This window comes from Rhinopithecus bieti, unplaced genomic scaffold (genome assembly GCF_001698545.2).
Source record: "Rhinopithecus bieti isolate Rb0 unplaced genomic scaffold, ASM169854v2 scaffold_4544, whole genome shotgun sequence".
Classification (NCBI taxonomy): Eukaryota; Metazoa; Chordata; class Mammalia; order Primates; family Cercopithecidae; genus Rhinopithecus; species Rhinopithecus bieti.
In genome coordinates, this window is record NW_016804383.1 from 208,436 (window position 1) to 235,376 (window position 26,941).

The 26,941-nt window shown below is 46.2% G+C and overlaps 1 protein-coding gene and 1 pseudogene across 2 annotated transcripts; both read left to right on the forward strand.

Moving 5' to 3' along the window:
* Positions 1–3,349: 3,349 nt before the first annotated feature.
* Positions 3,350–15,031, forward strand: G6PC1 (glucose-6-phosphatase catalytic subunit 1). 2 transcript variants are annotated; one of them, XM_017867666.1, is made up of 5 exons: positions 3,350–3,800; positions 7,015–7,130; positions 10,323–10,345; positions 12,403–12,518; positions 13,717–13,762. In XM_017867666.1, exons 1-5 carry the CDS (start codon positions 3,571–3,573, stop codon positions 13,760–13,762), a joined length of 531 nt encoding a protein of 176 aa, XP_017723155.1. In that variant the 5' UTR covers positions 3,350–3,570. The 2 variants fall into 2 exon arrangements, with proteins under 2 accessions (XP_017723155.1, XP_017723154.1); XM_017867665.1 differs by having other exon boundaries at positions 3,352–3,800; positions 7,015–7,124; positions 10,240–10,345; positions 13,717–15,031.
* The window catches only part of LOC108526761 (telomerase reverse transcriptase pseudogene), a 20,341-nt pseudogene continuing 8,385 nt past the window's right edge, over positions 14,986–26,941 (forward strand).

Genomic DNA, 26,941 nt, shown 5'->3' on the forward strand with positions numbered 1-26,941 from the left:
TAAGTGATTCTCCTGCTTCAGCCTCCCGAGTAGCTAGGACTACAGGTGCCCCCCACCATACCCAACTAATTTTTGTATTTTTAGTAGAGACGAGGTTTTACCGTATTGGCCAGGTTGGTCTTGAACTCCTGACCTCAGGTGATTCGCCCGCCTCGGCCTCCCAAAGTGCTGGAATTACAGATGTGAGCCACTATGCCCGGCCTGGCTTTTAACTTTTAATTCCTCAGAGAGCCAGGCATGGTGCTTTGCTCAGGAAGCGTTGGTTGAATTAAACCAGAGCACTTCTTGAAAAGGGAAAAGAACAGGAGTTAGAGGGAGATGGCGGGAACCCCTCTCTGGAGATGGTTCTTTAAATGAGTGGATTCTGCAGGGCGCTGTCGCTCATACCTGTAATCCCAGCATTTTGGGAGGCCAAAGCAGGAGGATTACCTGAGGCCAGGAGTTTGAGACCAGTCTGGGCAACATAGAGAGACCCCCCCTCCCCATCTCCACAACAAATAAAAAATTAGCCAGGTTTGGTGGTGTGGGCCTATAGTCCCAGCTTCCCAGAGGCTGAGGCAAGAGGATACCTTAAGCCCAGGAGATTGAGGCTACAGTGAGCTGTGATGGTGCCACCACACTCCAGCCTGGGCAACAGAGTGAGACCCCATCTCAAATAAATAAACAGATAAACAAGTGGATTCTCAGCAAAACTTCTAGCCACTCACCTCATAAATCCACAAGACCTTTGAGAATCCACAGTGTCTTGATGCAGTCAGCTTTCTAACAAGCTGGGGCTTCACCTGTTTTCCCACAGATAAAAACGTGCTAGAGGAAGCAGAAAGGGGCTGGCAGGTGGAAAGGTGAGAACTAGCTCATCATCTCAAGACTATGAGGTTGCTGTGATCTAGAGGGTCCCCCTGCCTGGTGGCCAACGGCCAGGAAGACTCCCACTGCCCCGGATGCCCAGAGTGGGATGTCAGCTCCATCACTTATCAACTCTTCATCTATAGGGGCATTCTCCCTCCCTGAGGCTTCTCAGAAAATAGGGCCCTCCATTTGCTCCCCATGTGCTGAGCACATGATGACAGAACCCCTCCCGACTCAGAGACCCTGGCTCCTCGCTGCCCTGCCATGACCCAGACGGTGGCCTTTGTATAATTTTTTAGACTCACCTCAGACCATAGAAACTCTCATCCCAGAGGTCACTGCAATAGTTACCCCACAACAGAGGCTTATCTGGGTAGAGGGAGGCTCCCTACCTATGGCCCAGCAGCCCTGACAGTGCAGATCACATATACCCCATGCCCCAGCACTGCCTGCCATGCATGGGCTTACTTTGCACCCACCCACAGTTACCACCACATTACCTGCTCTCCAAGGTTAGGCGTGGCAGGAGAAGGTTGCTTGGACCAGCAGAAACTATGCAGTCAAGGGCAACTGGAGTCAGCATGGGCTGAGTGGGAGCCCTTGGTGGGGTGGGGAGGAGACTCCAGGTCATACCTTCTGGAGGATGTTTTAATCATTTCCAGCATGGAATGCTGTCAACCTTTGCCACAGATTCATTAGCTCTGAGTTTCTTTTCTCTGTCCCCAGCTACCCCTTACATGTCAATATGGACTTAATAATGGGAAATTCAGGCAAGTTTTAAACATTTTATTCCCCTGGCTCTTATCCTCAAAATGCATGAATTTGGAGGCAGTGGCTCATGCCTGTAATGCCAACACTTTGCGAGGGTGAGGTGGGAAGATCACTTGAAGCCAGGAATTTGAGACCAGCCTGGGCAGCGTAGTGAGACCCCGTTTCTACAAAAATAAATAAATAATTAAATAATAATAGTGATATGAAGCATGATTAAATAGCTGTATTTTTTAAAATACATGAATTCGTTACCTGGTTCATTCCCTGGTTCCTTTCATAGTCCTCTGTGACCTCAGTGTGAGGGTTTTGGTCTCTCTACTATTTGTAGGCTGATATACAGTACACACACATACACACACACACACACAGTGTATCTTGAGCTTTCTTTTGTGTATCTACACACACACACACACATATATAAGAAAGCTCAAAACATAGAAGCCCTTTTTCAAAAATAACTGAAAGTTTCAAACAAAGTCTTTAAGTCTCCAGTTACCAATTTGCTGGTATTCTTATTTAGAACCATACGTTCATCATACTGTTACACAGGAAGACTATACATTCATTCTTTTGCTTAAATGAGTTAAAACACTTGGCCAGGCATGGTGGTTCACACCTGTAATCCCAGAGCTTTGGGAGGCCAAGACTGGCGGATCGCTTGAGCTCAGGAATTGAAGACCAGCCTGGGCAACATGGAAAAACCTCATCTCTACAAAAGATAGAAAAATTAGCCAGGCACGATGGCGTGTGCCTGTGGTCCTAGCTACTCAGGAGGCTGAGGCAGGAGGATCACATGAGCCCAAGAGATTGAGGCTGCAGTGAGCCATGATTATGCCACTGCACTCCAGCCTGGGAGACAGAGTGAGACCCTGTCTCAAAAGAAAAAGAGAGAGAAATTTTAAAAAAGAAAACAACACCAAGGGCTGTAACTTTAAGATCATTAAATGAATTAATCACTGCATTAAAAAATGATTACTTTATGATCCTAAGAGATATGAGGCCAATACCAGGAAGGGGGTTGATTTCCCAAACCAGAGGCAGACCCTAGACTCTAATACAGTTGAGGAAAAACCAGCAAGATGACAGTCCCCAGTACAATAGAAGTTACTATATTTTATTTGTTGTTTTTCTTTTGTTTTGTTTTTTTAGAGATTGGGGTCTTGCTCGATTGCCCAGGCTGGAGTGCAGTGGTGGGACAATAGCTCACTGCAGCCTCCAGTTCCTGGGCTCAAGCATTCCTCCTGCCTCAGCCTCCTGAATAGCTGGGACTACAAGAGTACACCACCACACACACCAAAACAATTTTTTAAATATTTGTGTAGAGACGAGGGTCTTGCTTTGTTGCCCAGGCTGGTCTCCAACTCCTGGCTTCAAGGGATCCTCCCACCTCAGCCTCCCAAATTGCTGAGACTACAGATGTGAGCCACCACAACCAGCTAGAACTTACTAATTTTAAAATTAAGAACTTAAACTTGCGCAGCTAGAGCACCAAGATTTTTCTTTGTCCCCAAATAAGTACAGTTGCAGGCATAGAAAATCTGACATCTTTGCAAGAATCATCGTGGATGTAGACTCTGTCCCATGTCTCTGGCTTGGTTTCGGGGACCAGGAGGGCAGCCCCTTGCACTGCCAAGAAGCATGCCAAAGTTAATCATTGGCCCTGCTGAGTACATGGCCGATCAGGCTGTTTTTGTGTGCCTGTTTTTCTATTTTACGTAAATCACCCTGAACAAGTTCGCATCAACCTACTGGTGATGCACCTTTGATCAATACATTTTAGACAAAAGTGGTTTTTGAGTCCAAAGATCAGAGCTGGGTTGACCTGAATACTGGATACAGGGCATATAAAACAGGGGCAAGGCACAGACTGATAGCAGAGCAATCACCACCAAGCCTGGAATAACTGCAAGGGCTCTGCTGACGTCTTCCTGAGGTGCCAAAGAAACGAGGATGGAGGAAGGAATGAATGTTCTCCATGACTTTGGGATCCGGTCAACACACTACCTCCAGGTGAATTACCAAGACTCCCAGGACTGGTTCATCTTGGTGTCCGTGATTGCAGACCTCAGGAATGCTTTCTACGTCCTCTTCCCCATCTGGTTCCATCTTCAGGAAGCTGTGGGCATTAAACTCCTCTGGGTAGCTGTGATTGGAGACTGGCTCAACCTCGTCTTTAAGTGGTAAGAACCATATAGAGAGGAGATCGGCAAGAAAAAGAGGCTGGCGTTCGCTCTGGAAATATCTGTCCATCAGAAGTTGCTTCCCCAGGCTATTCAGGCAGCCCCGGCTACCCATCCTACCAACCCTTCTCTCTGACTTTGGATCATCTATATAAAGGGGGAAGACAGAAAAAAATCCTACCAGTGAGTTGAAAATACAGGAAAGCCTATTTCATACGGGTTAAAGGGTAGGACAGTTGAATTTCGTGAAAAGTCTGAGTTATATAGGCTTTGAGCAAAGAGTTTTCTTAGTATGAAGCAGAAGAGGTAACATAAAGAAAGATGTATGGGGCCATGCATGGTGGCTTACACCTGTAATCCCAGCACTTTGGGAGGCCGAGGTGGGCGAATCACTCCTGGGTGAACTCAGGAGTTCAAGACCAGCCTGGGCAACATAACGATACTCCATCTCTACAAAAACATTACTAAAATTAGCTGGGCGTGGTGGCGTGCACCTGTAGTCCCAGCTACTCAGGCGGCTGAGGTGAGAGGCAGAGGAGGTTGCAGTGAGTTGAGATCGTGCCACTGCATTCCAGCCTGGGCAACAGAGTAAGGCTCTGTTTCAAAAAAAAAAAAAGATGATGTATGCTGTATGAAAAAAGGAAACAGATGATTCAACAGCCTGTTTTGTGGAGTAATGAAAAGTCACCCTGGGAACTGGGCTCCAGCCCTCGTTCTACCACCCACCAATTACATGTCCTTGGCAAGTCATATTAATTATCTGAGTTTCTGTTTTATAATCTACAAATAGGTTATCTCTGGCAGCTTAATAATAATCAGGGTTAACATTTATTAAACAGTGCATGCCAGGCCATGTGCTATGTGCTTTCCTGTGAGGTAGTTACTGCTATTTACAGAAATAGTAGATGCAGAGACCAAGGTGCTGAGTTAAATGATTAGGCCAGCGAGGTTAGTACATGCTGAGCCACGATGGAAGCCCAGGCAGGCAGGCTGGCTTCCGCAGCAATGCCCTTAAGAACTATGTTACATCCCGTGCTGATAAACTGACTCTTTGTGGGGGGAAAAAAGCCCTGAGTTTAGCATTTGCCAATTTTCTACCATATAAACATTCCCATTATGGCCTGCCTTCCTTCCTTCCTCCCTCCCTCCCTTCCTTCCTTCCTCTCTCTCTCTCTCTTTCGTTTGAGATGGAGTCTTGCAATATCACCCGGCTGGAGTGCAATGGCGCGATCTCAGCTCACTGCAACCTCTGCCATTCGGGTTCAAGTGAGTCTCCTGCCTCAGCCTCCTGAGTAGCTGGGATTACAGGCGCCCGCCACCACGCCCAGCTAATTTTTTTGTATTTTTAGTAGAGACGGGGTTTCACGATGTTGACCAGGCTGGTCTCAAACTCCTGACCTCATGATTTGCCTGCCTTGGCCTTCCTAAGTGCTAGGATTACAGGCGTGAGCCAACACACCCAGCCACATGATTCTAAAAAATAAGAAGATGAAGTGTTATTCCAAACATCTGATCTCCATTGAAGAACCATGCAATCTCTCTCCGTTGGTAGAGGTCAGAGTTAGTGGCTCTCCCTGATTTCGGTGAGAAATCACTATTCCACCATCATAGGGGATAAAAGACATCCTGACTGACAGTTGACACCTATTTCCACAGTGAAAGATACATCTAGTGCTTTTAAAGGGGAAGTGGTTTGTCTGAGACACACTGTTTCAAAGCAGAGAGGACACCAAACGAACATCCGAAGCTATATACATCCTTACAGAGAGCAATTCTGATGGAAATACAGGCTGTTTCCTGGGGGAGCTCCTCCTAGGGGCTGGAGTGCATTCTCTGATGTCAGAGGAAATGCAAGATTCCTTGAGGCCTGAGGGAACCCATGGTATATGCAAGTCCAAGTTTCAAACTATAGTTCCATATGCATTCTTCCAGGACAAATACTGCTGAGGTTAAAAAAAAAAAGGGCCGGGCGCGGTGGCTCAAGCCTGTAATCCCAGCACTTTGGGAGGCCGAGACGGGCGGATCACAAGGTCAGGAGATCGAGACCATCCTGGCTAACACTGTGAAACCCCGTCTCTACTAAAAATACAAAAAACTAGCCGGGCGAGATGGCGGGCGCCTGTAGTCCCAGCTACACGGGAGGCTGAGGCAGGAGAATGGCGTAAACCCGGGAGGCGGAGCTTGCAGTGAGCTGAGATCTGGCCACTGTGCCCCGGCGACAGAGCAAGACTCCGTCAAAAAAAAAAAAAAGTCACATAGCTGCCGATTATATGGATTTTCAGGATCGTTTTCTTTTTTTTTTGACATGAGTCTCGCTCTTCGCCCAGCCTGTAGTGCCAGCTGGCATTAATCTCAGTTTACTGCAACCTCGCGCCTCCCAGGTCAAGGATTTCTCCTGCCTTAGCCTCGCGAGTAGCTGGAGTAAAGTCACGCACCACCACAGCCCGGCTAGATTCTATATATTTTTTGGGTTAGAAACAGTTTCATATGTTGGCCAGCTGCAAACTCCTGACCGCATGCGATCCGCCCTCCTCGCCTCCCAAAGTCGCTGTGATTACAGGTGTGAGCCACCGCACCCGCCCGAGTTCAGAATCTTGGGCTTCATTTTTGTGTTTAAAGTAGATCCATACAGTCAAGCGCAGTGGCTCATGCCGTTAATTCCCAGCACTTTGGGAGCCAAGGTGGGAGGATGCCTGAGTTCAAAGAGATGAGACCAGGCCTGCAACATGGTGAAACCCCATGTTATCTACTAAAAAATACAAAACTAGCTAGGTGGGTGGCAGCACACCCTGTAGTCCCAGCTATTTCAGGAGGCTGAGGGGGAGCGAGGTAGGTTGCAATGACCCAGATTGCACACTGCACTCCAGACTGTTACTGAGCCAGATCCTGTCTCAAAAAAAAAAGAAGGAAGAAGAAGAAAGAAAAAAGAAAGAGAGAGAGAAGGAAGAAGGAGGGAGGCGAGGGAGGAGGGAGAGAGGAAGGAAGAGAAGGAAGGAAGGAAATACATTCAAACAAACAGTTCAAAATGCAAAAGTTACATACATAAGGATGTGTCATGAAACATCTCCCTCTCACACTTCTCCCCAGCCACCCAGTTCTCCCTTCTAGAGGCAACATGTGAAATCCTTCTCAAGCTACACTATTGTTGAAGGTGTGGGCTTTGGGCAAAAGCGTTCATTCAGTAACCCCAGAAACTCGTTCTGTTTTTCCATAGGATTCTCTTTGGACAGCGTCCATACTGGTGGGTTTTGGACACCAACTACTACGGCAACACTTCTGTGCCCCTGATAAAGCAGTTCCCTGTCACCTGTGAGACTGGACCAGGTAAGCGTCCCAGCCCCTGTAGAGACAGAAGCTGGGTGGACCTCGTTCATCTGTTATGGATGAAACTGACCTTGAGGGGACATGAGGAAAGCCATTCCTTTGTACTTTTGTCATGCTCTTCAATTGGCACAAGTTAATTCACTTCAGCAGTGCTTTCCTGAATAGCACAGTAGTATTGGAAATCTGCCTGTTACAGAACCTGGGTGGAGTCCAGAGAGGTACAGGCACCCACGGGCAAAAGTTCATGAGAGTCACTGCCCTGCAGCGCTGTGTCCTGAGAAAGGAGGGGGCAGAAGCCTGAGCTCCTGCGGGTCCTTCCCAATGGCCCGGCCCACTGGATGTGCCCTCCTGAGCTGACTGTCCAATCCGTTGCTGTGCCTACATTTTATTAGTTACAGCCAGATGGGTACTGTCAAATCAAATGATAGATTTCATTTTCAGTATGTAATAGGAAGCCCCCTCCGTCGCCCTAAAGTCTCAGCTGCCCTCTGAGACTAGTACCCTCTAAGGTACTAGCATCCCTCCCTCAGAGACCCTTTCCTGACCCCAAAATTAGGGAAGGTCCCTTAGTTATTCGCTCTCACAGAGCATTCATTCACCTCAGAGCATTCACTCATTCAGCTGTTACTTACCAAGCACCTACTGGGAGCTCTACACTGTTCTATGTGCTAGGGATACCTCACAGACACAAAGATCCCTGCTGCCCTTGTGGAGCTGAAATCTGAATAGAGGAGGTGAAATACACAAAAATTATAATAATAAGTAAACTAGGCCAGGCATGGTGGTTCATGCCTGTAATCCCAGCACTTTCAGAGGCCAAGGTGGATAGATCACCTGAGGTCGGGAGTTCAAGACCAGCCTGGCCAACATTGTAAAATCCTGTCTCTACTAAAAATGCAAAAATTGGTTGGGCATGATGGCACATGCCTGTAGTCTCAGCTACCTGGGAGGCTGAGGCAGAAGAATTGCTTGAACCTGGGAGGCAGAGGTTGCAGTGAACCAAGATCGGGCCACTGCCCTCCCGCCTGAGTACAGAAGGAGACTCTCTCCAAAAAAAAAGTTAATTATTAATATGTAGGATAGGCCAGGCACGGTGGCTCACGCCTGTATTCCTAGCACTTTGGGAGGCTGAGGCGGGTGGATCACCTGAGGTGAGGAGTTCAAGACCAGCCTGGCCAACATGGTGAAACCTCGTCACTAATAAAAAAAAAATGCAAAAGCTTAGCCGGGCGTGGTGGCAGGCACCTGTAATCCCAGCTACCCAGGAGGCTGTGGCAGGAGAATCACTTCAACCCGGGAGGCAGAGGTTGCAGTGAGCCAAAATCGTGCCACTGTACTCCAGCCTGGGCAACAGAGAAAGATTCTGTCTCAAAAAAAAAAAAAAAAAAAAGTTTAAATGAATTACCCAAGGTATATAATTAGTTAGAGGGAAGAAGAAGGGAGGGAGGAAGGGAGGCAGAAGGGAAGGGAGAAATGGAGGAAGGGAGGGAGGGAGGGAGGAAAGAAAGCCTTTATTTATCTATGGGGTTCCCTGGAAAGCAGGCTGAAATGGAGTTTCACGTGCAGGAGTTTAGATACTCTGAGGAACTATACTTGTAGAAGGGAAGGAACAGGAAAAGGGCAGAAGGAGAGGTCCGGTTGTGATTCTGCCTCATCCGACTCCACAGGGAGCTCTGAAGCTGGGGATGGCTCCTCAAAGTTGGCCCCAATTGGGTCAAGGGAATCAGACCCTGGGGAGGGCGTAACCTTGATCAAGGCAACTCTCTTTAGCCCAGGGCAATGCCCGGAGAAGGCTGAGAGCAGAGAGCCATCTGCCATCACACTCTCAACAGCTACGAAATAAGTCCTGCAGTTCAGGAGGGAGGTCTGGGCGGCACATCTCAGGAACCTCTGTCTCTCAGGGTAGAGGAATTAAGAATGGGATGGGAACCAGACTGGGCATGGTGGCTCACACTTATAATCCCAACACTTTGGGAGGCCAAGGGTGGGAGGATTGCTTGAGCCCAGGTGTTCAAAACCAGCCTGGGCAAAAACAAACAAACAAAACACATTTTTTTTTTTTTTTTTGAGACGGAGTCTCGCTCTATCGCCCAGGCTGGAGTGCAGTGGCCAGATCTCAGCTCACTGCAAGCTCCGCCTCCCGGGTTTACGCCATTCTCCTGCCTCAGCCTCCCGTGTTGCTGGGACTACAGGCGCCCGCCACCTCGCCCGGCTAGTTTTTTGTATTTTTTAGTAGAGACAGGGTTTCACGGTGTTAGCCAGGATGGTCTCGATCTCCTGACCTCGTGATCCACCCGTCTCGGCCTCCCAAAGTGCTGGGATTACAGGCTTGAGCAACCGCGCCCGGCCACAAAACACATTTTAAAAAGTTGCTGGGTGTGGTGGTGTGCACCTGTGGTCCCAACTACTCAAGGGGCTGAGGCGGAGGATCGCTTGAGTCCAGGAGGTCAAGGCTGCAGTGAGCTATGATCATGACACTGCACTGCAGCCTAGGAGACAGAGCAAGACCCCATCTCTAAAAAACAAACAAACAAAAAACGGAACCGGTTGCAGGCAGGGTTAGATAGCGTGGTCAGAGTAGGACTCACTGAGAATGTGAGATCTCAGTCAAGTTTTAAAGGATGTGAGGGAGTAAGTTTCTGGCAGAAGAGCTATGAAGGGCTGTCTGGCCAGAGGATCGCCATGCAAACGCCCTGAGGTGGGAAAGTGCTTGGTGTGTTTAAAGGAAAGCAATGAGGCCAGTGTAGCCAGCAGAGTGTGCAAGGTGAGAAGGAACAGAAGATGTGGAGGGCAGATCAGTTTGTAATTGTACGCCCAGTATACTGATTCTTTGTGTAATCTCCAGACTGCACTTAACTGCAAGAGCAGGGACCCTCTCTGATTTTGCTCACCATTGTATTCCCAGGGCCTTGCACAATGCTTGGTGCATAGTAGATGGAAATTTGTTAAATAAATGACTTACGGATAACGAATAGATGGGAAGATGGGTGGATGGATGGGGGGTAAACAGATGTATGAATGGGTAGAGTGGATAGGGGGATGGCTGGGTAGATGATGCACTGTCTCCCAGATGAGGACTTTTTCACCTGTACTCATTCTCTTTCCTGCCCTTTAGGGAGCCCCTCTGGCCATGCCATGGGTACAGCAGGTGTATACTACGTGATGGTCACATCTACTCTTTCCATCTTTCGGGGAAAGAAAAAGCCAACCTACAGATTTCGGTAAGAACTCAACACTGGGGTGTAGGTGGTGGAGGGCAGGAGGTGGCTCTCTCTGTAGCTGACACACCACGTGCTCTTCCTCACATACCCCTAGCCCGCTCCCACACCTGGGCAGGCACTGATTAAAATTGTGGCAGTTTGGATAAGGGTGAAACTCAGAGTGAAACTCAGAGTCATGGAATGTTTGGGCTGAAAGGGATCCAGTAGTGCAATCCCTTGTTTTACAGATAAGGAAACAAGGCCCAACACCATGAAGGGACTTATAAAAATCAGGTAGTGAGGCAGCAGCAGGGCTTAAATAAAAACCCATGTCTGTACCAACCACAGAGTCGCCCACTCAGGTTAAAATAACCAGAGAAACAGAAGATATTCCTATTACAGAGAATTCCGGGTGTGCAGCCACAGTGCAAATCCTTTTATTTTATTTTGAAACGTGGTCTCATCTGTCATCCAGGCTGAAGTGAAGTGACATGATAACGGCTCGCTGCAACCTCTACCTCCCAGGCTCAAGCGATCCTCCCACCTCAGCCGTCTGAGTAGCTGGGACCACAGGCCATACACCACACCCAGCTAATTTCTCATATCTTTCTGTAGAGACAGGGTTCTGCAATGTTGCCCAGGCTCAGGCTGGTCTTGCTCTCAAGCAATTGGCTTGCCTCAGCCTCCTAAAATATTGGGATTACAGGCGTGAGCCATGGTGCCAGCCCATGCAAATCCTTAATTATCAAATAGATAAAATAGGGAGGTTAAAATTCATATACACAAGGGTTCACCACTTGCCACAGGCATCTTTCTTTTTTTTTTTTTTTTTGAGATGGAGTCTCGCTCTGTCGCCTAGGCTGGAGTGCAATGGCGCGATCTCGCCTCACTGCAACTTCCACTTCCTGGGTTCAAGCTATTCTTCTGCCTCAGCCTCTCGAGTAGCTGAGACTACAGGCTCGTGCCACCACATCTGGCTAATTTTTGTATTTTTAGTAGAGATGGGGTTTCACTATATTGAACAGGCTGGTCTCGAACTCCTGACCTAGTGATCCTCCCGCCTCAGCCTCCCAAAGTGCTGGGATTACAGGCGTGAGCCACCGTGCCTGGCCTGTTTATTATTATTATTATTATTATTATTATTTATTATTGAGATGGAGTTTCACTCTTGTTGCCCAGGCTAGAGTGCAATGGTGCAATCTCGGTTCACTGCAGCCTCCACCTCCTGGGTTCAAGCAATTCTCCTGCCTCAGCCTCTCAAGTAGCTGGGATTATAGGCATGCACCACCACCACACCCGGCTAATTTTGTAATTTTTTTTTTTTCTTTTTAGTAGAGACGGGGTTTCACCTGTTGATCAGGCTGGTCTCAAACTCCTGACCTCAAGTGATCCACCCACCTCGGCCTCCCAAAGTGTTGGGATTACAAGCGTGAGCCACCGTGCCTGGTCAATTTTGACTTTTTTTTAAAGATACAGGGGTCTTGCTATGTTGCCTAAACTGGTCTTGAACTCTTGGCCTCAAGTGATCCTCTCACCTCGGCCTCCCAAAGTATTGGGATTACAGGTAAGAGCCACTGCACCCAGNAGCCTCTCAAGTAGCTGGGATTATAGGCATGCACCACCACCACACCCGGCTAATTTTGTAATTTTTTTTTTTCTTTTTAGTAGAGACGGGGTTTCACCTGTTGATCAGGCTGGTCTCAAACTCCTGACCTCAAGTGATCCACCCACCTCGGCCTCCCAAAGTGTTGGGATTACAAGCGTGAGCCACCGTGCCTGGTCAATTTTGACTTTTTTTTAAAGATACAGGGGTCTTGCTATGTTGCCTAAACTGGTCTTGAACTCTTGGCCTCAAGTGATCCTCTCACCTCGGCCTCCCAAAGTATTGGGATTACAGGTAAGAGCCACTGCACCCAGCCCCCAACAGGTATCTTTGGGCTTTTGAGTACTGGCTTTAATTTACAAAAATTCCACTGAGAGCACCCAAGTTTGCCAGGCTCCAACATTCCTGCAGGGGCTGTTTTCTTTTCTGAAGGATCTGCACCTGTGTTCTGTTATGGTTGCCTCTTCCATTGCAGGTGCTTGAATGTCATTTTGTGGTTGGGATTCTGGGCTGTGCAGCTGAACGTCTGTCTGTCACGAATCTACCTTGCTGCTCATTTTCCTCATCAAGTTGTTGCCGGAGTCCTGTCAGGTACGGGCTGATCTGACTCCCTTCCTCCTCCCCCCAACCCCATTCCATTTCTCCCCCTAAGATGAGGACAAAATCCCAGCATTCCAGCCACATCCTGTGTGTAATCAGTACTGTGAGCATTTCTGTGGGTTCAAAGTCAAGAATGAGCAAGTTGAAATGATTAATTTCTGTAGGAGTGCCCAGATCTATAGAATGAATTGTGTAGAAGTTACCATGCATCAAATTAACTAACCAAATTGAATTAGCTTGAAATCTCGGAGCTTTTTACAATCTTTATTTCTTACTGATCTTCAACAGGCCCTAATTTACTTTTCAGGGAATCTGCCAAATTTAACAAATTAGCACGGTGTCCTAGGAAAGCTCTTTATTTAAATACATTTATTTGCAAACCTAATAAATAACTGCAGTTGATCTCTTTTATAGGTTTAGAGTTTTGAATATCTGTGTTTTCTTAGATCCAGTTAACAAGGTTAAGACAAGATTTAGGTGAAACATAAGAAAGAGTTTGTGGGAGGCACTAGAATATAAGACCTTAACAAAACTGTGGAATTTCTCCCCTGGAGATTTGTAAGAACAGAACACAGCAGCATTCAAAGAAGAATGTTGAGAACAAGGGAGATGATGGTTTCATGGTAATCACAAAAGTAACACAGCATTTAGTAGTGGGGTCCATGTTTGAGGAAGAACCTGAAAGCCATATCACATGAAAAACCTGGGAATGTTTAGGTTAGAGAGAATAACTGTGTCCAAATGTGTGACAGAGGGACTAGATTCATCACTTACTAACTCCTGCAGAAAGAACTGAGAAAACAGACAGTATTAGAGAGGGACCAGTTTCACACAGACAAGGAAGAACTATTCAGCAATCAATTCCATTCAAAGATAAAATGGACTGTTCTAGTGGGGGCGAGCTCCCTACCTCTAAGGGTATTCAAGTAGAGATAGGAGGACCTCCTGGTAGGAAATTTGCGTATGGGGGGAGAATGTACGTGATATGGCACCTCCATCTGAAAGAGTCTATGTTGAGGGCAGACTGGAGTCACACATGGGAATAAGCCGGGCGACCCTGCAATCTGCCGTCTGTGATATAATTCCACAGTCACAGAACGGAGGGCATGTCACCCACTGCTCCAAACCCACCTCTAGCAAAGGTCCCAGATCCTTCCTATCTCTCACAGTAATTCTTTCTTCCACCCAGGCATTGCTGTTGCAGAAACTTTCAGCCACATCCACAGCATCTATAATGCCAGCCTCAAGAAATATTTTCTCATTACCTTCTTCCTGTTCAGCTTCGCCATCGGATTTTATCTGCTGCTCAAGGGACTGGGTGTAGACCTCCTATGGACTCTGGAGAAAGCCCAGAGATGGTGCGAGCGGCCAGAATGGGTCCACATTGACACCACGCCCTTTGCCAGTCTCCTCAAGAACCTGGGCACCCTCTTTGGCCTGGGGCTGGCTCTCAACTCCAGCATGTACAGGGAAAGCTGCAAGGGGAAACTCGGCAAGTGGCTCCCATTCCGCCTCAGCTCTATTGTAGCCTCCCTCATCCTCCTGCACCTCTTTGACTCCTTGAAACCCCCGTCCCAAGTCGAGCTGGTCTTCTACGTCTTGTCCTTCTGCAAGAGTGCGGTAGTGCCCCTGGCATCCGTCAGTGTCATCCCCTACTGCCTCGCCCAGGTCCTGGGCCAGCCACATAAGAAGTCGTTGTAAGGGATGCGGAGTCTTCAGTATTTCAAGTCAACAACTGTGCCAGGGATTGAGGGGGACTAGTATTTGAAGCAATGGGTGCTGGTATTTGGAGCAAGTGACATGCCATCCATTCTGCCATTGTGGAATTAAATCACAGACGGCAGATTGGAGGGTCGCCTGGCTTATTCCCATGTGTGACTCCAGCCTGCCCTCAGCATAGACTCTCTCAGATGGAGGTGCCATATCACATACACCCTCCCACCATAAGCAAGTTTCCTGCCAGGAGGTCCTCCTCTCTCTACTTGAATACTCTCACAGGTAGGGAGCTCACGCCCACTGGAACAGCCCATTTTATCTTTCAATGGTCTTCTGCCAGCCCATTTAGAGGCCGGAGGCGCTGTCAGCTCAGGTGGTCCTCTTTTACAATCCTAATCATATTGGGTGACGTTTTTGAAAAGCTAATGAAAAGCTATTGAGAAAGACCTGATGCTAGAAGTTGGGTTGTTCTGGATTTTCCCCTGAAGACTTACTTGTTCTTCTGTCAGATATACAAAAGTAAGACTTCCAGGTAGGGTCAGATCACAAGCCCAGGCTGGAGATCCTAACTGAGAATTTTCTACCTGTGTTCATCCTTACCAAGAAAAGTAGAAAGGAGCTCTGAATCTGATAAGAAAAAAAGGCTACATAAGGAGGAATTTTTAGTATGTAGCATATCATGCAAGTGCTATGCCAAGCCATGTCTAAATGGCTTTAATTATATAATAATGCACTCTCAGTAATGGGGGACCAGCGTGAGTATAATTAATAGGTTGTTAGTGGGGTAATTCTGCTTCTAGTATTTTTTTTACTGTGCATACACAGTCTTTGTATTTCCTTGGATTTCTGAATGGCTGCAGTGACCAGATATTGCACTAGGTCTGAACATTCAGGTTTAGCTGACATCTCCTCTATCACATTACATCATCTTCCTTATAACCCCCAGCTCTGCTTTTCCAGATTTTCCACTGGCTCCACATCCACCCCACTGGATCTTCAGATGGCTAGAGGGCAACTGTGGTGGTGCTTTTGTATGTTTCAATTAGGCTCTGAAATCTTGGGCAGAATGACAAGGGTAGGGCCAGGATTTCTCTCTCAGAGGTCACTCCAGTGTTTCTTTTGATTCCCAGAGGGTAAATATGACTCCTTTCTCTATCCCAAGCCGACCAAGAGCACATTCTTAAAGGAAAAGTCAACATCTTCTCTATTTTTTTTTTTTTTTTTTGAGACAGGGTCTCACTACGTTGCCCAGGCTGCTCTTGAATTCCTGGGCTCAAGCAATCCTCCCACCATACCGCAGCCTCATAGCTGGGACTACAGGTGTAAGCCACTATGTCCAGCTAGCCATCCTTGCCTGTTTTTCTTTTCTTTTCTTTTTTTTTTGAGACGGACTCTCACTCTGTCACCCAGGCTGGAGTGCAGTGGCACAATGCTGGCTCACTGCAACCTCTTCCTCCTGGTTCAAGCAATTTTCATGTCTCAGCCTCCTCAGTAGCTAGGACCACCATGCCAGGCTACTTTTTACATTTTCAGAAGAGATGGGATTTCATCATGTTGGCCAGGCTGGTCTCAAACTCCTGACCTCAAGTGATCCATCTGCCTCGGCCTCCCAAGGTGCTATGATTACAGGCATGAGCCACTGCGCCCGGCCCTCCTTGCCTGTTTTTCAGTCTCAGCTGATTTGCAGAGTATTTCTTCCCCACACCGCCCCCCACCAAAAAAAAGCTGAAGCCTATTTATTTGAAAGTCCTTGTTTTTGCTACTAATTATATAGTATACAATACATTATCATTCAAAACAACCATCCTGCTCATAACATCTTTGAAAAGAAAAATATATATGTGCAGTATTTTATTAAAGCAACATTTTATTTAAGAATGAAGTCGTGTTAATTACTATATTTTAGATGCAATGTGATCTGAAGTTTCTAATTCTGGCCCAACTAAATTTCTAGCTCTGTTTCCCTAAACGAATAATTTGGTTTCTCTGTGCCTGCATTTTCCCTTTGGAGAAGAAAAGTGCTCTATCTTGAGTTGACCAAGAGTCCCATTAGGGATAGGGAGACTTATAAAGCATCCACAGGGGCAAAGGCAGACTCGAGCACATAAACGGAGGCCCAAAATCAGCAAAGAACCAGAAAGATTCAGAGTTGGCCAAGACTGAACATTGGCTACCAGACCACAAGTCAGCATGAGTTGCTCTATGGCATCAAATTGCCACTTGAGAGTAGACGGGCAGGGTCACTATCAAACTAAGCAATCAGAGCACACAAGTTGCAGTAACACAACAAGACTAAGCCAGCTCTGGCATCCAGTAACTTAATGTCAGCAAGATTTTGGGTTATAAACGTTCAAGAAAGTCTAAACAGAGCCAGTCACACCACCAAGGAATGCTCAAGGGAGCTATTGCAGGTTTCTCTGCTAAGATATTTGTTTCATCCTGGGTGCAGGGTTCCACCTCCAAAGGCCTCAAATCATCACCATATCCCTGGATTTCCTGAGGGCGAGATCTGCTATTTCACATCAGAACTCTGGAGTCTGTGTATTCAGGGAAGATTGTATTCTCCTACTGGATTTGGGCTCTTAGAGGGCACTGTGGGAACTAGGCCCCTCACAGAATCAAATGGTCCCATCCAGGGAGAAAGAAATAGTCTTTCTTGTTTTTTTTAATAGAGATGGGGGTCTCACTATGTTGCCCAGGCTGGTCTTGAACTCCTGGGTTCAAGTGATCCTCCTGCCTCAGCCTCCCAAAGTGCTGGGATTACAGCGTGAGCCACTGCACTTGGCCAGAAATGGTTTTGATCTGTCTGAACTGAACCCTACTGCTTAGGCACAGCCCTATTCTTGATAATCTATTTGCTCCCAAGGACCAAGTCCAAGATCCTTAAAAGACAGGTCTGCCAGAAAGTAAATACTGCCCCCACTCCCTGAACTTTATGAGGTTGATAAGGAAACATAACAGATAGTTTATTGAGTACTAACTTTATGCCAGACTCTGTTCTATGTACTTTGTTTATACAATTAACTCGCTTGGTTCTCCCAGCATCTCTGTGATTTGGCTACTGTCATTTATCCTCATACTACAAATAGGTCTGGAGGGATTAGGCATCTTGTCCAGAATGGTGGAAGTAGGTTAAGGATCAGGCAGTCTGGGCTGGGCATGGTGGCTCACACCTGTAATCCCAGCACTTTGGGAGGCTGAGGTGGCAGGTCGCCTGAGCTCAGGAGTTCGAGACCAGTCTGGGCAACATGGTGAGACCCCCCCCCCCACCAAAAACACAAAACATTAGCCAAGCGTGGTGATGCATGCCTGTGGTCCCAACTACTCAGGTGGCTGAGGTGGGAGGATCCCTTGAGCTCAGGAGACAGAGGTTGTAGTGAGCCGAGATTATGCCACTGCACTCCAGCCTGGGTGACAGAGTGAGACCCTGTCTCAGAAAAAAAAAAAGAAGCAGGCAGTCTGGGCTGGGCGCTGTGGCTCAAGCCTGTAATCCCAGATACAAAATAATCATTTTGTAATATAGCCAGCTTATTTAACTTAATTAATTAATTTATTTATTTATTTATTTTGAGATGGAGTCTCACTGGTCTTCCAGGCTGGAGTGCAGTGGCGCGATCTCGGCTCACTGCAAGCTCTGCCTCCCGGGTTCATGCCATTCTCCTGCCTCAGCCTCCGGAGTAGCTGGGACTACAGGCGCCTGCCACCATGCCCGGCTAGTTTTTTGTATTTTTAGTAGAGACGGGTTTCACCATGTTAGCCAGGATGGTCTCGACCTCCTGACCTCGTGATCCGCCCCTCTCAGCCTCCCAAAGTGCTGGAAATACAGGCGTGAGCCACCATGCCCGGCCTATAGCTGGCTTATTAGACAGAACAATTTGATCACTCATCTGTTCCCCAAGTTATAGATTTATGTCCACTTTAGAAATGGTTTGTGAGGCAAGTTTAAGTGACCGATGACAGTTTTAAAGCAAGGTCCATGTCATGTTATGGCATAATTTGGTAGAATGTTCTAGTAGTGTATCAGTTTTCAGGTGGTAGGCTTGAGGATGATACACACACACACAAACACACACACACACACAAAATGCAATTCTATTAATGCCCAAGGAAAATAGACCCATTAAGGAAGTCCAACTTCTGCTGCCTGGACCAGTGCTGCCACAGCACACATAGACCAAAAGCTTAGGTTTTTGTGGTTCTGGAGTCTATTCCTATTGCTATTCTATTCTATTCTATTCTATTCTATTCTATTCTATTCTATTCTATTCTATTGTAGATGGAGTCTCATTCTATTCCAGATGGAGTCTCACTCTGTCACCCAGGTGGGGGCACAAAGGCACAATCTCAACTCACTGCAACCTCCAACTCCTGGGGCTCAAACGATCCTCCAGCCTCAGCCTCCCGAATAGCTGGGACTACAGATGCGTACCACTGTGCCTGGCTAATTTTTTTATTTTTGTAGAAACGGGGTCTCAAGCATCCTCCTGCCTTAGCCTCCCAAAGTGCTGGGATAACAGGCATGAGCAACTGCACCCAGCCATGTTTTTGATTTTTAACAAAATTGTAACACCTTTAAAAAACACCTTTAAAAAAATGTATAACAAGGCCAGGCACGGTGGCTCATGCCTGTAATCCCAGCACTTTGGGAGGCCAAAGCAGGGGGATCACCTGAGGTCAGGAGTTCGAGACCAGCCTGGCCAACATGGTGAAACCCCGTCTCTACTAAAAATACAAAAAATTAGCCAGGCGTGGTGACACATGCCTGTAATCCCAGCTACTCAGGAGGCTGAGGCAGGAGAATCGCTTGAACCTGGGAGGCAGAGGTTGTGGTGAGCCCAGATCGCACCATTGCACTCCAACCTGGGCAACAAGAGTGAAACTCCATCTCAAAAAAAAAAAAAAAAAAATTGTATGACAGCTTCAGATATAATTCACAATACCATACAATTCACTCATTTAAAGTGTACAATTCAGTGGTTTTCATTCTACTCCAACCCACTCAAGCCTAGGCAACCACTAATCTACTTTCTGTCTCATGGAGTTGCCTATTTGGGGCATTTCATATAAATAGACTCCTATAATATGTGGCCTTTTGTGTCTGGCCTCTTTCACTTAGCATGATGTTTTCAAGGTTTATCTGTGTTGTAACATGTATTGGTACTCCATTTCTTTTTACGGACAAGTAATACTCCATTGTATGAATATATCACATTGTATGAATATACCACATTTATCTGTTTATCAGGCCAGGCATGGTGGCTCACATCTGTAATCTCAGCACTTTGGGAGGCTGAGGCAGGAGGCTTACTTGAGCCTAGGAGTTCAAAACCAGCCTGGGCAACACAGGGAGACCTGTGTCTACAAATACTAAAAGATTAGCTGGGCATGGTGGCACAAGCCTGTCGTCTCAGCTACTCAGGAGGCTGAGGTGGAAGGATGGCTTGAGGTGGAGATGGAGGCTGCAGTAAGCCACTGCACTCCAACCTAGGCAACAGAGCAAAAGCCTGTCTCCAAATAATGATTAAATGAATGAATGAATGATAAATAAATATTTGTTAATCAGTTGACGGGTAACTGGCTTGTTTCCACTGTTTGGCGACCACAGGCACACACCACGACATCTGGTTGTTTGTGTTTTTTTTGTAGAGACAAGGTCTCACTATGTTGCCCAGGCTGGTCTCCAACTCCTGGGCTCAAGCCATCCTCTTGCCTTAGCCTCCCAAAGTGTAGGGATTACAGGTGTGAGCCACCTCACCCAGCCAGGTGGTCAGATTTTATGTGAGGAAATTTCAGTGCATTCCTCCATTTGCATTGCCAATGTCTTTGTTTGTCCAACAGGCGTTCCAGGAACATTTCATTTGCAGACATGTCTACATATCTGAAATTCCAGCAGTAATTAATTGACTCATTGTTTGCAACCTGTCAAAATTTGCTGATTTGTTTTCTGAAAATCATGACTTTAGCTGCTGAATTATTAATATTCATTGACTTCACTCTGCCGTAACTGCTGAACTAGGCTGTAAGGCCTGTTTGTGTGCATAAGATAGGACTATACCATTTGTATGCAGAAGTTTTTCAAGTGTCTTCTTGATAATAGAAAACACTCCGGCTAGATAGCCTTCTGGCTATGTGGTTAAGGAAATAATTGACTAGAAGTGGCATGAAGAAGCAGGCAACAAAAATCACTTCCATCGGGGAACCAAGACCTTCGTTAATCAGAGGGAAACTAGTGATTTTCTAGTCCAGTGATGGACAATTCGAAGCTCAAAGTCTAATTTCAGGGAGAAAGGTTAAAAAGCTGCATCCAACCGGGCGTGATGGCTCAAAGCTGTAATCCCAGCACTTTGGGAGGCCGAGGTGGGGGGATCACCTGAGGCCAGGAGTTTGAGACCAGCCTAGCCAACATGGTGAAACCCCGTCTCTACTAAAAATACAAAAAGTAGCCGGGCGCGGTGGCACATGCCTGTAGTCCCAGCTACAGGGGAAGATGAGGCAGGAGAATCACTTGAACCTGGGAGGTTGCCGTGAGCTGAGACTGCGCCACTGCACTCCAGCCTGGGCAACACAGTGACACTCTTTTGTTTGTCTCAAAAACAAACAAACAAACAAATAAAATACAAAGCTGCATCTGGACTGGGTGTAGTGGCTCATACCTGTAATCCTAGGACTTTGGAAAGAGGCCCAGGCAGGAGGATTCCTTGAAGCCAGGAGTTCAAGACCAGGAGTGCAACATGACAAGACCCTATCTCTACAAAACTTTTTTTTTTTTAAATAAAAATTAAGCCGGGTGCGGTGGCTCATGCTTGTAATTCCAGCACTTTGGGAGGCCGAGGCAGGAGGATCACTTGAGGTCAGGAGTTCGAGACCATCCTGGCCAACATGGTGAAACCCTGTCTCTACTAAAAATATAAAAATTAGCTGGGCGTGGTGGCGCATACCTGTAGTCCCAGCTACTCAGGAAGCTGAGGCAGAAGAATCTCTCGAACTTGAGATGCGGAGGTTGCAGTGAGCTGAGATCTTGCCACTGCACTCCAACCTGGTGACACAGTGAGACTCTGTCTCAAAAAAGAAAAGAAAAAAAAAAAAAAATTAGCCGGGCATTATGGTGTGCTCCTGTAGTCCTAGCTACTCGGGAGGCAGAGGTGGGAAGACTGCTTGAGCCTGAGAGGGTGAAGCTGCAGTGAGCTATGATTGTGCCACTGTACTTCAGCCTGGTGACAGAGCAAGACCCTGCCTCTAAAAAGATAAATACAGAAAAATAAAGCTGCATCTGGGCTGTTCTTCTCAATAAAAGAAAGAAGTCTTTAAATATTTTTTATTTGTCCTGAGTTGGCCTTTATTTCAAAAAAGAAAGTTGCTCACTATAAATTCTACTCAAAAATTTTTTTCATTTCATGAATATAGAAATGAAGGCCAAGAGAGGTGAAGTGGTGCGTCTAAGTCACATAACTCACATGTTCACAGGCCTCTTTCTTCTCAGCAAAGACCAGTCTCCTCTCTGCCAGTCTGTTGCGTATGTTTGGGCTGCTGTGTCAATGTGCAGCTGTTGAAACAGAAGTAAAAGACATATGTAAACAGTACAGTCAGATTATTTGAGCCAGACTGAGGCCTTATTAACCAAATTAAAGGCAAAGCTAGAATAATTGTCTTTGAAGTGGCCTTCTCCTAATTATGTTACGGGTTTCTCTCTTCTTTTACTTTCGTAAGTCTCCCCAGGACACAAGGGTAATAACTAACTACAACCAGGAACAGCTGGGTGTGTTTGTGGAATGTGGGTTTTTTTTTAGCAAGAAGCTAGTTTTCCAGCCAGCAAATTTTCAATACTTTCCTTTCTGCCACCTCCTCACTTTCTTCTGCTCTTCTCATTCCATAGTTACTGCCCTCAGAACAGCTCAACCCGGCTTCAGCACCAGAATGGCCTCATTCTGCTCCATCACAGAACTGGGGATTCTAATCCTTTATTATTCTGTGCTCCTTTCTCTCTCTCCAGAGGCAAAAAGAATGAAAACTGGGGCTGGGCGCAGTGGTTCACACCTGTAATCTCAACACTTTGGGAGGCCGAGGCGGGTGGATCACTTGAGGTCAGGAGTTCGAGACCAGCCTGGCCAACATGGCAAAACCCAGTCTCTACTAAAAATACAAAAATTAGCCAGGCATGGTAGCACATGCTTGTAATCTCAGCTACTCAAGAGGCTGAGGTAGGAGAATCACCTGAACCTGGGAGGTGCAGGCTGCAATGAGCTGAGATTATACCACTGTATTCCAGCCCAGGAGGTATAGGTTGCAGTGAGCTGAGATTGCACCACTGCACTCCAGCCTGGGTGGCAAAAAAAAAAAAAAAAAAAAAAAAAAAGAAAGAAAGGAAAAGAAAAAAGCGAATTTGTGGAAAAAAAGGATGCAAAGTCAAATTTCTTTCCCTCACATTGGTGGGAAACCTGTTTTGAGATTCTTGACAGAGGCTATGCCACCCTTTGAGGGCGATGAATGTCAGATGCTTTTCTCTCCATCCCTTTCATTCTAATCTCTACCCCGGCTGATTGGTCAATTGCTGCCGCTGATCCGTGCTTGATCCACCCTGGCAAATTAACTCAAATGAGCCTTTTGAGGAGATGTCAATTTGCTTAATTGATTTTAATAAGCTCTGGTGGCAGCTGGGCGCGGTGGCTCACGCCTGTAATCCAGCACTTTGGGAGGGCTGAGGTTGGCGCGGATCATGAGGTCAAGAGATCGGAGGAGCCATCCTGGCTAACACAGTGAAACCCCATCTCTACTTAAAAATAGAAAAAATTAAAACTCAGGCATAGTGGGGCAGGCGCCGTAGTCCAAGCTACTCGGGTGCTAGGCAGGAGAAATTGGCCGTGAACCCAGGAGGCGGGAGCTTGGCAGGTGAGCCCCGACGATCGCACCACTGCACTCCAGCCTGCGACCAGAGCAAGCACTCCGTCTCAAAAAAAAAAAAAAAAAAAGGCGGGGATGGCATAAGTCTGTTTCTTTACTTAGATCTTTAAACTGCCAAGGTCTTTCCTGCCAGTCCATTTGTTCCCTACACAGTGACTGCAGTGGAATGACAGGGGCGTCATCTCTCCTTACAGACTGCTGTGAAACGACTATGGACACCCCTGCACCAAAGCCTCCAAAGCGCTCCTCAGTGGAGAAGCCTTAGGTGAGGCCCTGACTCCTGATGGGTATTAGTGTCGATCGGGGAGAAGCTGACACAGCAGCCTTGGTCTTTGATCTGGCTCTCTGAGCTTTGTCAGCAGGCTCACTAGCTACAGCGGCCGCCAACTGTTATCTCCAGAACTATGCCCTTTCTCATTTTTCACCTGTGCTCTGCACAGCGATAAGATACTCTGCACAGCTTCTAGGAACTTCCAAAGGGTAAATGATCCCAAAAGTAAAGACTTCATCAACTGGTGAGTTAATTTATCCTCTAGTTAGGAGACAGCTGAACTCAACCCACTTTGTTGTTGTTGTTGGTTGAGACACGGTCTCACTCTCACCCAGGCTGGAGTGCTGGAGTGCAGGGGCCCGATCACGGCTCGCTGCAGCCTCAACCTCCCAGGCTCAAATGATCCTCCCACCTCAGCCTCCCAAGTATCTGGGACTACAGGTGCATGCCACCATGCCCGGCTAATTTTGGAGGTTTTTGGTATTTATTTGTAGAAATGAAGTCTCCTTATGTTGTCCAAGCTGGTCTTGAACTCCTGGGGTCAAGCAATCCTCCCACCTCAGCCTCCCAAAATGCTGGGATTACAGGCATGAGCTACTGCACCTGGCTCAGGTCTGTCTCAAGTGGATTTGTCACTCTAAATTCCAAAATGTTTCCCTCCCATCAGGTCTACTCTTTAAAACTGGAGTTGTCCCATCTGAGTTCACATAAGTAAAATGACTCTTGGCTCCAGGCCTCCTGTAGAGACCTTGAGCTGAATATGTTACTAGGTACCCACGGATGTGCACATCATTAAATACAGGATAAAATGTGGAGCCAGATTGAGAGTCTTAGCCAAACACTGAGGGGGAAATAGGCAGGGCTGGCAAAGAGCCACCTATTGTAAATTTGGTAAATAAACTGCTCTCCCCAAAAAAGGCTCTGGGTGTACTTCATATTGTTGTTAAATCACCAGGGAGAGAAAAGAGTAAAACAAAACACATTCTCAGATGAACAAACAAAGAACGTAGTTAAGAGAAATTCTGCCTAACACTGGTGCTGAGTGATTGTCAGCTTGGATTGGACTTCTTCGGAGAAGGTGGAAGAGATGACATACTTCTCTGTTGTCTCATTGCTGTAAAACTCATGTCCAATATTGTTGGCACATACTCCCATTTTAATTTGTTACTAATGAAAAATATCCTAGCCGGGCACGGTGGCTCAAGCCTGTAATCCCAGCACTTTGGGAGGCCGAGACGGGTGGATCATGAGGTCAGGAGATCGAGACCATCCTGGGTAACCCGGTGAAACCCTGTCTCTACTAAAAAATACAAAAAACTAGCCAGGCAAGGTGGTGGGCGCCTGTAGTCCCAGCTACTCGGGAGGCTGAGGCAGGAGAATGGCGTAAACCCGGGAGGCAGAGCTTGCAGTGAGCTGAGATCTGGCCACTGCACTCCAGCCTGGGCGACAGAGCGAGACTCCATCTCAAAAAAAAAAAGAAAAGAAAAGAAAAGAAAAATATCCTAATTTAATTGTTTCTTACTGTCCAAGTTAAGGGTGAGAAAGAAAAAAAAAAATCCCAGGCCAAATAGCTCTGATGAGGTTGTTTTGTTTTTGTTTTGTTTTGTTTTTTTGAGCCAGAGTCTCGCTCTGTCACCCAGGCTGGAGTGCAGTGGCGCCATCTTGGCTCACTGCAACCTCTGCCTCCCAGGTTCAAGCGATTCTCTTGCCTCAGACTCCCAAGTAGCTGGGATTACAGGTGCCCACCACCCTGCCCAGCTAATTTTTGTATTTTTAGTAGAGAGAGGGTTTTACCATGTTGCCCAGGCTCGTCTCGAACTCCTAACCTCAGGTGATCCACCCACCTTGGCCTCCCAAATTGCTGGGATTACAGGCGTGAGCCACCGTGCCCAGTCTCTAATGAGGTTGTTAAGGTAAGAATTTATTAGCAAAGTGAACTTTAAATCATGTGTAAACTTTAATAATAGTTCATTCTACTGTGTGTTTCCTTGCTTCCCAGTTGGTAAATACTAATTCATACCCATGATGTATTATTTTTTAAATACTATATAGCACCTAAAGCTTGCTGCAAATATCTATCCACCTCCTATTTCTTACAGTTCCTTGATTCAATGTCCTGTTAGTTTCTTGATCTGACTGTTCAGTTTCGTATTCTGAATTCTTGTGTTTCATGTTTAAAAAAAAGAAAAAAAAAGTGTGAGTCTTCTTCTGTAGAAATGAGGTCTGTAGAAATGAGGTCTACAGAAATGAGGTCTACATTACAGCCTGATTCTGTAATAGTAATTGAAGAGTCAGTGTTACTTTTCTGTAAATGTTTCTTTGACATCTCTGATTTATTTGATTTCTGAAATCTAATTTCTTCCTCTTTTTCCTTTGAAAAAGTAGGTCCCTTCTACTTGCTTCGTTGTGGTGAGCCCTGAGCAATGTCTAGAGATTGATCTTCCAGCAGACAGTGGACCGATTCCAGGAAGGTTTTAGTACCTGGCCTGTCTTTGCAGTTCTGCAATCCTCAGAGTCTCCAAACTCTGATGCTAGCATTTACATTTTCCTGTGCACAGGGACAAAACTACGAAGACTTTTTGCTGCAAAACGAAAACCCACTGTCTGATCTACCTTGTAACTGCTGTCTACTTTATATACTCAAATAGCTGTGTTTAGGATCGAAATGGTCAGGTCTGGAATGTACTGCAGTAGATACTGCAATTCACAAGCAATTTGACGGAAGAAGCACCCAAACTCGACTCTAAACTATGTCTGCCTTTCCTCAAGAGTCACTTCTAAACTTTTTTTCACAACACACATTTTTCATAGTTGTAACCTTTCCATTTGGTGTTTTGTTTTGGGGTTCATCACTTAATCTAAACTACACATTCCCCAGAGCCAGCAGAGGCTACATTCCTGTCATTTAAAATCATTTGCTGGTGTTTTCCTTATGTCACTATACCATAATTTGCTGAGCCATTTCCTTATTTGGTATTTGGATTATTTCCAATTCTTCACTCTTATAAATAGCGGCACAGCAACATCTTTGAACGAGTTACATTTTTTCCCTTTTGGGTTATTTCCTTGGGGTATATTCCCAAAACTGGTATTGCTGGGTCAAAGGTTTGAAGTTTCATAACTCTTGTTACCCACTGCCAGAATGTTCTCCACGCAGATTGCGGCATGTTTGAGCATTTCAAATGTTTAAGTAGGTTTCCCACGATATAAAATAATATTAACCATCATCTTTTTTTCTGATTCTTCCATAACCTTCATGAGGGAAGGAATTGCAAAATTTCAAAACAAAATAAAAATAAAGATGAAAAAGCACTATTTCTGTAGCCAGAGATGAGCCCTTTTAGGCTAGCTTGATTGTAATGTCAGCTGATGAGGATCTGAGACTGAGATAGTTTTCGGGAGAATTTAAACCCTACTAGTGGCAAGCAATCAGGAAAACTTGTTAAGAAGAGTAGATAGGGAGGCAAAAAATAATAAAAAAGGTTGCATTCTCTTTGCTCAGCTACCTGTTTTTTTTTTTTTTTTTTTT